Genomic DNA, 15,480 nt, shown 5'->3' on the forward strand with positions numbered 1-15,480 from the left:
CTTTAAATAACTCATGAAGAAGAACCACCTCTAAACCACAACCCACACAAGTACAGATCAAACCAAGTTACGGGCTATGAAGAGCAGAAATTAGGTCAACAGTAAATCCATGCCTTTTTTCCTGGCACATGAGCAAAACCTATTTGAATTTACTACAACTCCAAAGCTGGTTGCTACATCTTTGCAAGAAATGAAGGTAGGTCCTTTATTCTTATGTACTTAACAGTACACAATAGCTAAGAGTATTTATGGTATTAATAAAAACTGACAGAAGTGGAAAAAAGAGAAAAATAACTTCCTTCTCCACAAATTCATTCCTTCCTTTCCCTTAGTGTTATATCTTCCTTTATCATGGTAAATATGACTTAGATTTGCCAAGGCTTTTCCCACTTACTGAAATGAAAGTGAACATACAGTTTTTAAAACATTCTCAACTCTCCTTTTTCCCCATGTCTATGGCATTAAAGGGGAAGAGAACATAATTAAACACAAATAAACTTTAAGCAATAGCTTTCTTACTCAAGCTAGAGTTGCACAGGACTAACTAATTCTGTAGATATAACATACAGAAATACTCAACTCTGAAGGACTTCTTTTATTGGGCTGATGCAATCACTGCTAAAAAATATTGCACTGAAGGACATCTAAAATATGTTGTAGCTATGAAAACATGAAATGTAATATGTTAAAATGCCTTCCTGCCCTGTCAGCTCTCTGCTGTTTTCTTTTTGGCTCACTGACACATTATATTTAGAACACAAAAAGTACATATTTTTCTTATTGTACAACAGCTGCATAGTGTGAAGAGCTTCGTGATGATTACCTCTTTCTACCTCCCCAGTTAATATTATTAGTACATCCCCATAATCTTCCATCTGCTACTGTGGAAAAATTACACTCTGACAAAGCCTGCATTTTGCTTCAAAGAAAGAAGATCTGTGGCCAACATTTCCTTCAAACTAGTGATCAACAGCTGCTAACATGGATGTTATAGAAAAATTTTCTGGACTGGAATACAACGGGGTATCATTTTCTTAAAGCAATTCAAGTTAAAGCCATAGACAATTTTGCAACTAAAATGTCTGAAAAAGAAATAAAACATCCTATTTTAGGGGCAAAGCAGTGCTGCTAGTCAACAACCAAACAATGAAAAATTTCAAGTGTAGCAAATATGTATCTCACTGTAGGTAATAAATTCTTTAGAGAAAGATATCTCATTTTGTTCAGTATTAACAAAGTCTGGGAACAAAGTTCAGAGAACAAGCAGTTTATGGCCCAGAACAAAATAAAGGGTACAATCCAGAACCTAATCTGTGTGCGATGAAAAAACAACTAAACAACCTAGAAGACCTTCTATTTGTTGGTGTTGCTTCCTGCCAGGAGGAGTGCACATTTAATGCTGCCAGTACTTGGGCTACTTTCCCTCTTGATCCCCTCTGATGTGCGTGGGTTGAGAATGAAACTGATCTAAAGCACCAGTTTTTTTTCTCAGGGTACCCCTGCACCCACAATCTAAGCAAGTGACTATGCTAGAACAGAATGTGCACTCACCAAGTTTTATGGTTGTTAAGAAATCTCTTGAAAACACCAGTCTGACTTGGAAGCTTATGAGGGCAGGCTGGGTTACAACCTTCCTCCCCAATGTTGACTAGGGGAGGGTAGCATTCTGCCTAGCATCAAGGTAATTTCCCAGTCCCAGCTACACCAAGATCAACGACTGGTCATAGGGCATACCCAGAGAAAAGTCTGAGAAGCTCTCAAATACTCAAAGCAGTTCCCAAAGACCAAGATTTTCAAAGCTTGAAGAAGGCAGGATATAATCTGGGGTGTATTTTGGAAAACTGTTTAGGAACTGTAAGCATTCTGTACATGCTAACATCAGCAGCCCCAGTAGATTCTTAAAAAACTTTCTGCTTTATACAGGCAATCACATTGTATCTTTGCACCCAGAAAAACAACTCTGAAAAGGATGTGGGACATTGTGACCTGGGGAAAGGGAGAAGGGTGTCATGACTGGAGGTTGTGACTACTAATGCAAAAAAGTGTAAACTATTTCCACACACTGAGACAGACTATGGTATCCAATTTATTTTTTCTAACAATATTAAAAAAACACAACAGTGACACACAGCTTTTTCCAGAACACAATGACTGACAAAATGCAGGAGGTCTACATCTCTCATACGCTACACCCCAGGCATGCACTTGAGAAACTATCACAAGATAACGTAGTTATCTGCTAGTTATTTCTCACTCATACAAAGGGGTGGTTAATGAGAATTCTAGTGCTGGTCCAGGAAAAGAGAGAAGAGGGCTCCTGCCCAAGCTTTTTCACATTATGAACTTCGGTAGCAATTTCTGCAAATGAAGGAAATTAAAACTGCTGGTGATGAATACAGTTGTTTCCAAATATTGTGGTGGGCAAAGTTCAAGTGTTGGACTTGGAGAGCTGGGGGAGCAGCACAATGGGAAAATTTGTCCAGCAAACTATATACAATCTTGCAACTGCAAGCATCCATAAGGGTGCAACATCTTTTATTCTGGATATTTTCAGCAATGTACTACATCTTGCATATCAATAAAGCAGTATAATGAGTATTTATTTTCAGAAGTATTAAATTGTTTCACAAGTACCTTTTCTGAAATATTTCTAAATAGCAAACAACTGATTCAGCACATCTGATCAAAAGTTGTGTCCTGAGTATTAGGCAGTTAAAATATAACACTTTTTTGTGTGTTAGTCTGTCTTCTGGATCTACCTGATGGCATTAATAACTTTACATTAAACAAACTTTTTGTATTTAAATAAATTTGATAAAAAACTTCTTTGAAAGATGCTCAACAGTTTCTCTACTCCAAGAAGACCATATTAATCATAGAATCATAGAATCACAGAATTGGCTGGGTTGGAAGGGACCTCAGAGATCATCAAGTCCAACCCTTAATCCACTACCACTGCAGTTACTAGATTATGGCACTGAGTGCCACATCCAGTCTCTTTTTAAATATCTCCAGGGATGGAGAATCCACTACTTCACTGGGCAGCCCATTCCAATGTCTGATCACCCTCTTGATAAAGAAATTCTTTCTAATGTCCAACCTAAACCTCCCCCAGCACAACTTAAGACCGTGCCCTCTTGTCTTGCTGAGAGTTGCCTGGGGAAAGAGACCAACCCCCACCTGGCTACAACCTCCTTTCAGGTAGTTGTAGAGAGTGATGAGGTCTCCCTTAAGCCTCCTCTTCTCCAGGCTGAACACTCCCAGCTCCCTCAGCCTCTCTTCATAGGGTCTGTGCTCGAGTCCCTTCACCACCCTAGTTGCCCTCCTTTGGACCTGCTCCAGCACCTCAATCTCCTTCTTGAACTGAGGGGCCCAGAACTGGACACAGGACTCAAGCGTGGCCTCACCAGGGCTGAGTACAGGGGCAGAATCCCTTCCCTGGACCTGCTGGCGATGCTGTTCTGATACAGGCCAGGATGCCATTGGCCTTCTTGGCCACCTGGGCACACTGCTGGCTCATGTTCAGCTTCCTGTCAATCCAGACTCCCAGGTCCCTTTCTGCCTGGCTGCTCTCCAGCCACTCTGTGCCCAGCCTGGAGCTCCCCATGGGGTTGTTGTGGCCAAAGTGCAGGACCCGGCACTTGGCCGTGTTGAACCTCATCCCGTTGGAATCAGCCCAACTCTCCAGTCTGTCCAGATCCCTCTGCAGAGCCCTCCTGCCTTCCAGTTGATCCACACTCCCCCCCAGATTAGTGTTGTCTGCAAATTTGCTGATGATGGACTCAATCCCCTCATCTAAATCATCAATGAAGATATTGAACAGAACTGGGCCCAACACTGATCCCTGGGGGACACCACTAGTGACTGGCCACCAACTGGATGCAGCCCCATTCAGCACCACTCTCTGGGCCCAGCCCTCCAGCCAGTTCCTAACCCAGCACAGGGTGCTGCTGTCCAAGCCACGGGCTGACAGCTTTTTCAGGAGGATGCTGTGGGAGACGGTGTCAAAGGCCTTGCTGAAGTCCAGGGAGACTCCATCCACAGCCTTCCTCTCATCCCCCAGGCGGTCACCTGATCATAAAAGGAGATCAGGTTGGTCAGACAGGACCTGCCCTTTAAGAAGCCATTTTAGCTTGTTGCACAGATTTCAATGACACCCCACATCAGTCAGGTACTTTTCAAACATGAGACAGGATTATTACACAGAAATAAAGACAGTAAATTCTTATGGCTTTATTGTTCTACTGAGCTAACAAATTGTTACAGGAGTGCTGTATATAGCAGAGGAAAAACTAAGCAGTAAAACTGATTCACTAGAATGGAAATTAAGGTAAGGTGGAAAATACTAATAATATGAATATACTCAAAGTTTGCTTTCTCTTAATCAAGAACTGCCTGAATAGGTACATTACAGTGTACAGTGTATTATAGGTGCAGATTTCAGTGTGCTTTGCTTAATAAACCTGCTTCAAAGAATACAAAGACTGAATTCATTTTTACTTTCTAAGCTGTTTGAATTTACTTACTCACTGTAAACAATATGCTTACAGTTTATTCCATATGATCGTCATTATTTAGGCAATACATTTAACTTAAGCTTTTTTCATATTCCTATCACTCTTGTCATTATAATGCTTAGAGCATGACCACACAAGGGGCTTAAAATGCTGGATACGAAACCAAATCAACATGACAGAGCACAATACTAAGTCACCTTCGTTGCTCAAAGGACACACATTTTAACAAAAAAGAATCACAAACTTCACCATACCACATTTCAAGCACTGTTCCTTCCTCCATGTCAAAGGCAAAGCTATTCTACTCTTCTCTTACAAAGAAGTATGATGGTTCTTCATTAAGAATGTGTGAATTCTTTAGAGTTAGGCAGTAGTAATATTGGGAATTAGCAAAAATGTTAGCAATACAGAAAAATTCAAAGAAGACAATGAAATTTAAAAAAAACAAAAACTGGATGTGGAGCGCTAACAGCATAATGAATGCAGAAATGGTAGTTTTATGCATGTTAGTCCTGACCATTGTCTACTTTTGAAAACAAAAAGTCACCAATCTTTTTGCATGACAAAGTCATCTCTGAATGCCCTCCACAGACACAGTTTAATTTAAAACCCATTAATTTTACCTTCTGTACCTACATTGTGTAAGAACACTAAAGGACTTCAAAAAAGAATAAAAAAGAAGGCTCGATCTCCCTTTGGCAAGAGGCATTATCAAGTGTTTTTCAAATGCAAAACAACCAACACAAAAAAATCACTGGTTTCTTTGAAAGTTCAAATGTTGCTAAAGACAACTGCAGTATCTGTAGACTATAAACAGATTTAAAGAGCGAGCAGCCAGAAAAAAACCTACAACTCTCTCTCTGCATAAAACAATAACAAATAAGCCATTGCAGCAATTAAATTCTAGTTTTTAAAGGGACCTGTAAAATGGGCAAAACACACCTGGTAAGGTGTGAGTAATTTGGATTACTGGGAAAACCAGTAAATCCTCTTTATAAAGATTAGAAGTGGCTTTGTATTTTCCTCAATTTAGCAAAAAAATACTAGACAAAATAATTTACAGCTCTAAAGAACAATTAGCTTATCTAACATAAACACTGAAAAGCATGCCTTTCAAAGCTCCCAAATACTCTAAGATGTTAAGAAAATGAAATGCCTATGTAAATGCCATCAAATCTCAGGCAACCTGAACAAAAGAACAGAACAGCAATAAGAAAGTCGAAGTGATTATAAACAATGCACACAGAGCACTTCAAGAGCTATCTCAAAGAAAAACGACTGCCCACCTACATCGTATCTGAGTGAGTTAAAAAGAGCAAACTAAGCAGAGAACAGAGAAGATCACGTACTATTACACTTGCACTATTGGAGACTTTTAACCACTTTAAATCATCTCTCCCTGGAGCTGCTACTCCCTGAGGCTCTAATGAAAGACTCCTTAAGTGCCGCCTGCTCTGACCTCAACTGACACAGACTCTGACATTCTGCTCTTCCCCATTCCTTCTTATAAAAACTACTGCAGCTGCCTCCTCTAATATGCAGAAATGGGAGTTCCGCCTTGGGCCCACTATGATTTCCAGGCTTTCCTGATATCCCTCTCATCTTTGTGCCTCTGCAGGCTTGGAAGGCAGCATACTAGGTTGTAGAAAATGGGAGAATTGGAAGAAGCAATAAGGACAAAGTGGATGGATCTGCGAAGCTGGAGGTTGTGAAGGCAAGAACACAATCCAAATACATGCTTCTGCTTTTGGCCAGGGAACCAAATGCCACATGCTACGACCTTTCTGAGTATGACCTTTCTGAAGCTGAGTTTTGAAACTTCAGAAATCATTAAAAAACACTCTTTGAAGAAACAGCACTTCACCTCACTTTTAAAAGTGACACATATCATAAATGTGGCAACTTCTCTTGCTGCTAACCATCTGAAACCCATTGCTCCACAGACTTCCTTCCACACAAGGAGCTCTGAAAAGCCATATAAACTAGCAGGGGGAGCATGAGGGCCTCAGACACTCCTCAGAAAGAAGGTAAAGCAAGAAGCTATTTTCCACCTTTCCTTTTCACACTTGAAAGTACTCTACGGTTTCCTAACCTTTATACACACATTTCTTCAACTCTTATCCTTCCTTTTGTCAAAAAGAAAAGAGAGATTGCTTAGCCCTTGGCTACTCTGTAAGTAAGCTCTTACGGCTTCCCAAAGCTGCAGACTGAGATGGCAGCAAAACACCTCCGTCCGCAAAGCAGAGTCATCAAGAAATCTCTTTTTGCTGAACTGGGCCCAACAAGAGGATCCTGTAGACAACAGTGCCATCTCCAGTTCCTTAAGTAGAACTGCTCTACCGAAATACGACGCTGGATGCAGAGGCGGAAAAAAAGAACCATGAACAGTATGCCAAGGGGTCACACGGGGCTATTCCTTCGTCTGAAAAAGAAGAGCTGTTTGAACTCTGATCATGGTTTCCAAATGTTAGTCTTCTGTCTCTGTAAGATTCTGAGGCTAAAAGCAAAGATTAAACAACTCATTATTATATAATAAATCTGTAGGTTCAGCCTTCCTCATACCTTTTGCACTTAAAGTCTTCTGGATTAAACTGTATATTCATGATTCCAAAATTGCTTTCATCACCTCCCACAGGAACCAAGAGAGGCTTGGTATCCTCTTCCAGATTTGGTGAATGTGCCTCCATCTTCTAGATTCTCTCAGGTATTCTCACCTAGGAAAAAGAAATGAGACAACTGCAGTCAGGTAGAACTGTGTCGCTGCTACCAATTTAACACTTGCACAGTCCCACAGCTTTGAAAGATCCTGGGGTGAAAAGCATCAGCAAAACACTTCAATTTGCCATTTCTTCAGAACTCTCATTCCATAATGCAAGCATCATGGGGCAAGTACAGCAGGGACAATATTTTTTACAACCTGTTATTTACTTAAGTAACATGGTCACTGTAAAATTGTCTTCTCAACCTGTGTTAGCACTGCAGCAGGCAGCATAAATAATTGTGACTGCTGCTGTTGCTAACATTGGCACTGAACCAGGCTTATAGAGTGAAGCTCAGAATCTGAGTGTCTTTGAGCCTAGAATCAAGCCCGCCATATGCAAATTAACACTAAGTATATTTGTATGTAGGTCTTATCTTCCTGCTTTCAAAGCATGAGGCTCCTCTGACCACTCCACAGTAAGACCAGTGTAATTTTTAAGAGATGTGTTTCCATTTTTAACAGTACAGCTGAAAACAATTTATCACAGTTATTACAGGCTATTGTTTCTCTAAATTATTTCAAACTTTGCAGCAGTTTCCCAGAGCATTTCCCAGAATAAAGATTAGATTATTGCAGTCTACTATGTCCAGGCTCTTTGAATTAAAGGCAAGAAATAGTTTAATAATGCATTAATAATAACATATTGTATGTATTCAAGGCATTCCTGGCCATACAATGGGGACCAGATCACTTTAAGCTAATGGAATTCTACTTAATATGAATTACAGACCTCACATAAGAGTTGTGGTCTCATGTGGGCTGAATGTAGTGCCTTTAGCAGCTCTCAACCCTGACAGCTCCTGAAGAATTCCTCAGCCAGGACTCTTTCTTCAAATAAAAATGGTAGAAGTACCTGCTTTTTCAGTTGGACTGTTTACTGACACTTTAGAATATCAGACAGCCTGATGAAAAGACAGATGAGTACCAACGATGGCACAGAGAAGGAAAGAATGTTTGAAATCTGGCATGGTGATGGAGGTAACCTGGCATGGTAAGACAGAAAGAATGAGGTTTTTATCATCCTTCTGCATCCTCAGGGAGATAGACCATAAAGGCCCAATCCCAGAAATTACACCACCCTAAGCACAGCACTGATGTGGTTCTATGCCTTCCCAGCTGCACACTGTTTGTCCTCTTGCATTAGCTCATTCTGATAATGCCACCAGAAAAAAAAAAAAGAACAAAAAAAAAACTAGAGGAAGAAAAAGGAAGTAATGTTAGCAGTTTTCAACCACATTCAAACAGTTGTTACAAAAGGAGTGGGAAAACACTGGCTTAAGCAACACATGGCAGGGACTGCAGAAGTACTCAGATGGCATCAAACTGCTGAGGAAGTGGATTTTAAAAGGACAAACACCCACTCACTCTCTTTCTCCCTGCCCTCTGTGTGCTGAAAACAAGGAATGGCTCTCAGCTGCCAAGGGGATGGGACTGCTGGAGGCTCCAGTTCATGGAAATGCTATTGAAAGCTCCTGCCCCTGACAGATCAATGGCATTTGAACGATCCCACACTGAACTGCACAGGGAAGACTGATCCAGATGAACACTACCCATCTTTTCCTTTGTTTTAAATCCAGGTCAGTGTTGAGCTTGGAGTATAATGTCTGGCTGCACACACTTGCATGCCTGTGCTAAGAAGGGGACAGTGCATGGGTGAAGCCATTTCACTGGCACTGCTTCTAGATTCCTGCTCATTTCAGCATCCATGACAAGAGATTTCAATTAAGTTACTAAGTTTAAAGGAATGATTTTTAGTTTAAAGGCATGATTTTACCTTGCTAATTTTAGCTCTTTGAGGGGACAAATTAAAATGATCAGTGATAATAACCCAGGCAATTTAAAGAATCCTATCTATACTCAGATAGTGTCTTCTTTCTCTTGCTGGCTCACTCTCTAAAGCTTTTTTTCTCTCCTCTTTCCAGAGCTTTTCCATAATAGTGCTTAATTAACTTACTCCTTCCCCCTTCTGCCATTCCAGGCCTTCCTTAGCCCATAATTTCAGATTCTTTACCCTGAAGTCCTTCTCTCTTCCACACAATTGCTGCTGGCTCATTGACCTCAACTGAACATCTTATGTTCTCTCATCCTTCTTAGCTCTTCTGGTGATGTGCAGCTTGCAGTTTAATAAAAGAGATTTCACAGGTTACAGCAATAGTCTTATTACCTTTCATGGCACTCCATTCCTTGCCAAACCCTGTTTAGAGCTCCCTTCTTGTTAATTTATTTCCCATTGATTTCCTGTATTTTTCTATAGCTCTAGGTCACCTCCTTCCTCCCTACTGATTCCCTGCACCTTCCCACTGTTAAATTCACCCATGCACATCAACTGCCTCCATCAGCTAAGTACTTCTGAAACAAACCCACAGGCCTCATTTTTCATGCACTGCTACAGATATCCACCTAGTCCTTTGCCATAACCAAAACAAAACACTTTTTGCATTCTTCTGACTACACTTGAAGATAGAAGCCTTCATGGACTTCTAATTTTTGCTTTCATTTTCATCTCTAGCGTCTACAGCCTCTTTCTTTCTAATACCTCATAAGACGCGTGGCAATGTATTATCTTATTTTCTTCCACTTTTTTTTCTTTTCTCTTTTTCACCTTAACATCCTATATGCTTTTTCTGGGCACATACACCTACCTAGGTCTCAAAAACGGATCCTTCACTTGTTCTGTGATTTTGCTCAAATGACACTGATGTTTCGACCGTTTTCCCACAAGACACTCGAACCAGACCAGGAGTCGCCGGACACTTTCTGCAGCCGGAGCCGCTCCCACCCCGTTCCCCCCCGCCCCGCAGACCCAGCGCCCTTAGCCGCACAGCGCCTCGGACATCGCTGGCCCCTGAGGAAGGCAACGCCTCGGCCCGGCCGGCCCGTCGCCGCGCTGCGAGGGCCGAGCAAACCGGACGGCAAGGGCTCTCCGGACAGAGGGCCTGACACCGCCATATCCGCCGCGCCGTCTGCGGGCACCCCCCGGCCTCAGGGCCTGCGCCGCGCCCCGGTCGAGCCGCCCTGCCCGCCCCGCGTCCCGGCTGAGCCCGCGGGCGCTGCCGGCTGGAGGCACCCAAACACACGCCGCTCCTCTACCTGCGGCGGCAGCACCGCTCCGCTCCGGCAGCACCACCCGGCACCAACAGGAAGCACCTCCGGGAGCAGCCGAGGTGGCGACAGGGGGCTCTCGGCGTGGCGGGCGGCGTAGTTCCGAGGGCAGCTCGGCTGCTGAATCCGCCCGGGAGCAGCACCGCGCAGGACTACGCTTCCCAGGGAACCATGCGCGACAAGAGACCGCCGGGGCGGAGCTGACTGCGCCGCGGCACCACCCGCTGTGCCCCGGGGTGTGGGCTTGGGGTGGAGGCGCAGCGCCCGGCGGGGTGAGCGCCCTCGTAAAGCAGACCTGAATCGTTTGTAGTTCTAGTTCGTGGGAGCGCCCGCAGAGCCGCGGGTGTTTTGGGGCGTGCCCTCACCCCCGTCCTCTTTCTCTTTGCAAACAGCGTCTCACGTTGGGCGATCAGTTGCACCCTTCGTCCCGGCGCTGGGCTGCTCTGTCACGTGAAGTGCTTTTGCTACCACGGCACCACATGCTCTTCTGCGTGACCAGCTTCCCGGCTTCTCGAGCCAGGTCATAATGGTTTAGACAAGTATTCACCAAACAGCTATGAAGAAATATATTTGCATTTGCTGGTGCGGGCTGATGAGTCTGATGAGGTTTTTTTAATTATTAAAAAAAAACAACCACAAAACAGCTTTTGAGGTCAGTACATTTACAAACTGTAGAAATAATCCTTGTGAAAACGAGCTGCGTTAACATGACTGACCTGAGGTAAATAATGTATCACAAATCTCACCTGCTCATGGAGGTATGAAATGCTTGCTGAGTACAGGATGGGTAATCAGACTAGACAACAGGAACAATCAGGCAACTAGTGCATTGCAGAAATTGGCTCTTTTTAAGCCTAGAAATTTTTCCAGTCTTAGCTGAATCAAGGTGCAAAAATGTTCCTCTAGTTGTTCAAAACATGGTTGGAAGTTAAAATCCAGGAATATTTATAGCACAATTAGGAAAAAACTCTGAACTGGAAGCAAGAAAGGCAGCAGAAGTAACTGATCTATAAGAGGACATTACAAAGCAACCTGAACACAAATGCTGGTCTGTACTTCTGTTCAAGTGAAGCCAAAGCCAAATTGCCTGGCTAGAAGCAGGACTGGTCAGGCAAGAAAACTGCTGTGTAACAGAGTTTCAGTCTGCAGGAGGAAATGAGGGAGCAGAGGCTAATACATCATTCTGAAACTCGGCTGCATATAAGCAAACCAAATCACTGCCCTGAAGCTTATGAACTAGTCAGGGCTGACCTAGCTATGCAGCTCCCCATGGGACATCTCTACAGAGATAAAGCCCTACTCTTGTTTTCTTATTTAGGAAAAAAAGTAACTGCATCTGAGAGGGGAGTGGCGGGGAGGCCCCTTGCTGCAAAACCTCAGCGTTGGTCTGCGGTCACTTGTGGGGCTGTGAGAAGCAGTCACCAGGCACACACGGCTACCTCCATCCCTCTGCGCAGCTGGGCAGTCACACCATTAGAAACAGTGTCTGAGCACCGAATCTGTGATCTCTCGCAGCCACCTCTCCCTTACAGATGGCACCATCAACCCCAAGAAAACTTCTGAGACCACGACGCCAGAGAGGACAGGACCCGGCGTCTCCTACAGCCCTTCCGCTCTCCCGGCCCTGCTCCCAGGAGCCAGCCAACGCCCTCGCCACTGGCGCTCGCCAGGCGGTGACGGGCAGGTCCCCCCACCAGTCACTGCAGCATTCCCCAGGCCCAGCCCCGCCCCTGCCCTACCTTGCTGCTGGTCAGGCTACCGGCGGCCGGGCGGCAAAAGGCCCCGAGGCAGCTGGCCGGGGTCACAGGGCAGGGTTCTGGCCGTCTTTTCTTACTTTCTTGGTGGTGGGGCCGGAGGAGCGGCTGTAACAGTGTGTCCTAGCGCCTTCCCAACATCCAGGCTGGCGGTCTGTCCACTTCTGATTATGGGGAGCCTAAGTGGCCGGTCAGTAACCCCGCTCCTCACTCCCTGTGTCCGGCGCGGGGAGGTCGCCGCTCTCCATCAGGTTCTTCTTTTGTGGACTGTGGAGCGTTTTGCCACACGTTCTCACCTCTTGTCACGGTTCCGCGGGCTCGGGAAGGATTTTTATTTGATTCTCTCTGTCAGTTCAAGAAGGAATAAAAACACCCCCAGGATATTGCAACAAATAGCGCTTTACTCAAAACCCTGACCTTAAACAAGACAAAACTGGCAAAGAAGTGCAAAACTACAACAATCTCAGATCAATAATAATCTTGGCAAAAATTGAAAGGACATTTCCCTCAAACTGTTAACGATAAATAGATTGGCAAAAACTTACTGTGGTGTTACTAGTTTAAATTACTGAGGTTACTTGGGTTAACCCACAGTGAAGCTGAAGGGAAAGAAGTTGAAAAGGACAAATGTGAAACTCTGAGGTAGCATGTCAGAGAAGGGGAGAGAAAACACATCAGCCTCCCCAAATCCCACAATGATGGGCTTGCCTTCCTGGTCTTTTCTGGTGGTAACCCTCAAGTGGTGGTCAAGAGTAAGAGAAAGCACAAGGAAAAAGTAGAAGAATGGGCACTTGTTTTCTTTTATTCTTTCATGTCTACCACACCAACCAAGGAACGGAGCATGTGCACTAAGTCTGGATGGTGGGCTTGAGCGTCTTGCAGATCCCTCCCTACAGGGTAGACACACTGCCCAGAATGTAACCTTTAAAATCATGCATGCTCAAAAGGTAGGTTGTCTCCATCTGTCATCAAGGCCCACAGTTAAGAGTGAATTTTAATGGTCATCCATGTGCAAAGGGAAGGTTTTACTTGCCCTGAGAAAGGGCAAGTAACACACCCCTCCAGGTTCCCAGCACAGATCTGTTTGAGGCATTAACTCATGAAGTGCTGGTTACTGGGATTCCATATCTGCTCTTGGCATCTGGATGCTTTTCATTTTGTCAGTCTACCATCTGTGGGATTCTCACAAAGGCTGTCTAGCCCTGCAGTCCTGGAGGTATACCAGTTATAGACTCCACCATAGAATTAGAGAATCCTCACTGAATGGCTAGGGTTTGAAGGGACCTTAAAGATCATCTAGTTTCACCCCCCTTGCCTGGGCAGGGACACCTTCCATGAGACCAGGTTGCTCAAGGCCCCATCCTACCCAGCCTTGAACACTTCCAGGGAGGGGCAGCCACAGTTTCCTTGGGCAACCTGTTCCAGTGTCCCACCACCCTCAAATTAACAATTTTCTTCCTAATGTCTAACCTAAATCTTCCCTCTTCAAGTTTTAGACCATATCCCCTTATCCTGTCACTGCACATCCTTGTAAAAAGCCCTACTCCATCTTTCATCATTCCTGTAGGCCCCCTTCAGATATTGGAAGGTTGCCATAAGGTCACCTCAGACCCTCCTCTAGGCTGAACAACCCCAGCTTCTTTAGCCAGTCTTCATAAGAGAGGTGCTCTGATGATTTTATTGGCTCTCTTCTGGACACAATTTCAGGACCATTATGTCCTTAAGGACTCCAGAGCTTTACATAGTACTTCAGGTGACAATGTAACATCAAGGCTAGGCTCATCCATCCCCCAAGCCCTGCTGTGACAAAGAGAACTGACTGCAAATGATTTAGTTGAACTTACAGGTTTAGCTGTAAGGCTCCAGCAAGCAATTCACTGGAACTGCACCAAGAGATTGAATGTGCCCTATTGCAGGTTTTCACACATAAAATGGAAGAATTACAGCTTAAAAGCAGAAATACACTATTACAACGTATAAAGGGTTGTGGAACTGTTGCCTTCTGCAAGGCATGGCGACCTGGTTCAAGAATCAGCACAACGACCACTCTCAGGCCGTATTGGCCATCAGCTCACAGACATCAATATGATAGATGGCAAATGGCATTTATTGTTTGAAAACACCTCGTTTTATAGCCTAGGTTTACACCGTCACTTCCGCCTGCTTGCGTCAGGGGTCCATAAATCTATTGGCTGTCTGAGGGTCTAATCTTTCTGTATAGCGCAAAATCTTCCGGTCGCCAGACCCTAACTCCCACATGGAACACACTATTATATCCTATAAAGTGTGCTAAATCTCTGTATTAATCCCCAGCTGTGGTAAACTTAACAGCGTGCAACATACTTGCTTAAGCTCGAGTAAGGCCTGTCAAACCCAGAGAACTGACCTTGACCTGTGTCCTGATCGAGGGGGAGGGGTCTCCACACAGACCAGGTTGGAGAACTGACTTCTGATTCCTTACCTGAGTTTTAGGAGTTTTATCTGACTTACGTGTCTGCAGGAAGGTCTGTGCCTGAGCAGATTATATAATTAACTTTGGCAGTATAGCAGAGTTTTCTCTTACCTTTCTTCATTCCTTTATGGGGGAGGTTCACTTTGGTACGCTGTAATTTTTATTTCTCTTTGATTTTGTCTGGCTGGCTTTGATTTTGATTTATTTCTCTTTGATTTTGTCTGGCTACCCAATGTTCTTGGCTGAAGCTGGAACTAAATCCCCTCCTGGCTTCTCTATTTATACCAGGACACTGAACAGTGGTACTGATTGAACTTGGGTCATATTATTTGTTGAGGGATTTCAAGGGTCATCTCAGGTTTCAGGTCTTTGAATGTTTGGCCTGGGGCTTATGGAAGACTCAGGGCTCACCCAGCTACACAGCTCCCCTTGGGTTGTCTCTGCAAACATAGGGCCCTGCCCTTATTTAGGAAAAAAGTAAAACTGTGTTATGGAGTTAGCAGAGTGGGTAAAATTTAGCTTGTAAGCCTCCCTGCTAATTCCAGATGCTGCTTTTGAAACTTGTGAATAGCTTTATTCACTTCCCATGGAGATGCTTACTCCTACTGTGAGTTCTCCATCCTTGGACATTGTGTGCCTCACTGATGACCTACTGCAAGCTAGTAAACCCAAGCAGCTTTCTTTGCTACCTGCACAAAGCACAGCCTCGCATACATCATTCAGTGGTGAAGCTTTATATTCCCTATCAGCTGGAGAAGCTGGTTCTCATGGTTCTTACCTGCTTTGCATTCCAAGTGGAGCACAACCTGCGTCCTGTCCTTATGTTCCTCAAAAGTCAACAACTCCAAAGGTTATGGCTTAACTGACGATGAGTAAGGTGAAAATAACCAGAAC

General features: G+C 44.2%; 1 protein-coding gene across 1 annotated transcript in view; it reads right to left on the bottom strand.

The window, feature by feature from the left end:
* SLC38A9 (solute carrier family 38 member 9) overlaps positions 1–10,647 on the bottom strand; it is a 44,571-nt gene extending 33,924 nt beyond the window's left edge. The window contains exons 1-2 of the mRNA XM_030467097.1: positions 10,369–10,647; positions 7,080–7,231 (exon numbers count right to left, since the gene is read on the bottom strand). Of these exons, the coding sequence (XP_030322957.1) occupies positions 7,080–7,204 (125 nt within the window). The 5' untranslated portion in view covers positions 7,205–7,231; positions 10,369–10,647. The remainder of the gene's footprint in view (positions 1–7,079; positions 7,232–10,368) is intronic.
* Positions 10,648–15,480: the final 4,833 nt, after the last annotated feature.

Source organism: Calypte anna, chromosome Z (assembly GCF_003957555.1).
Source record: "Calypte anna isolate BGI_N300 chromosome Z, bCalAnn1_v1.p, whole genome shotgun sequence".
Classification (NCBI taxonomy): domain Eukaryota; kingdom Metazoa; phylum Chordata; class Aves; order Apodiformes; family Trochilidae; genus Calypte; species Calypte anna.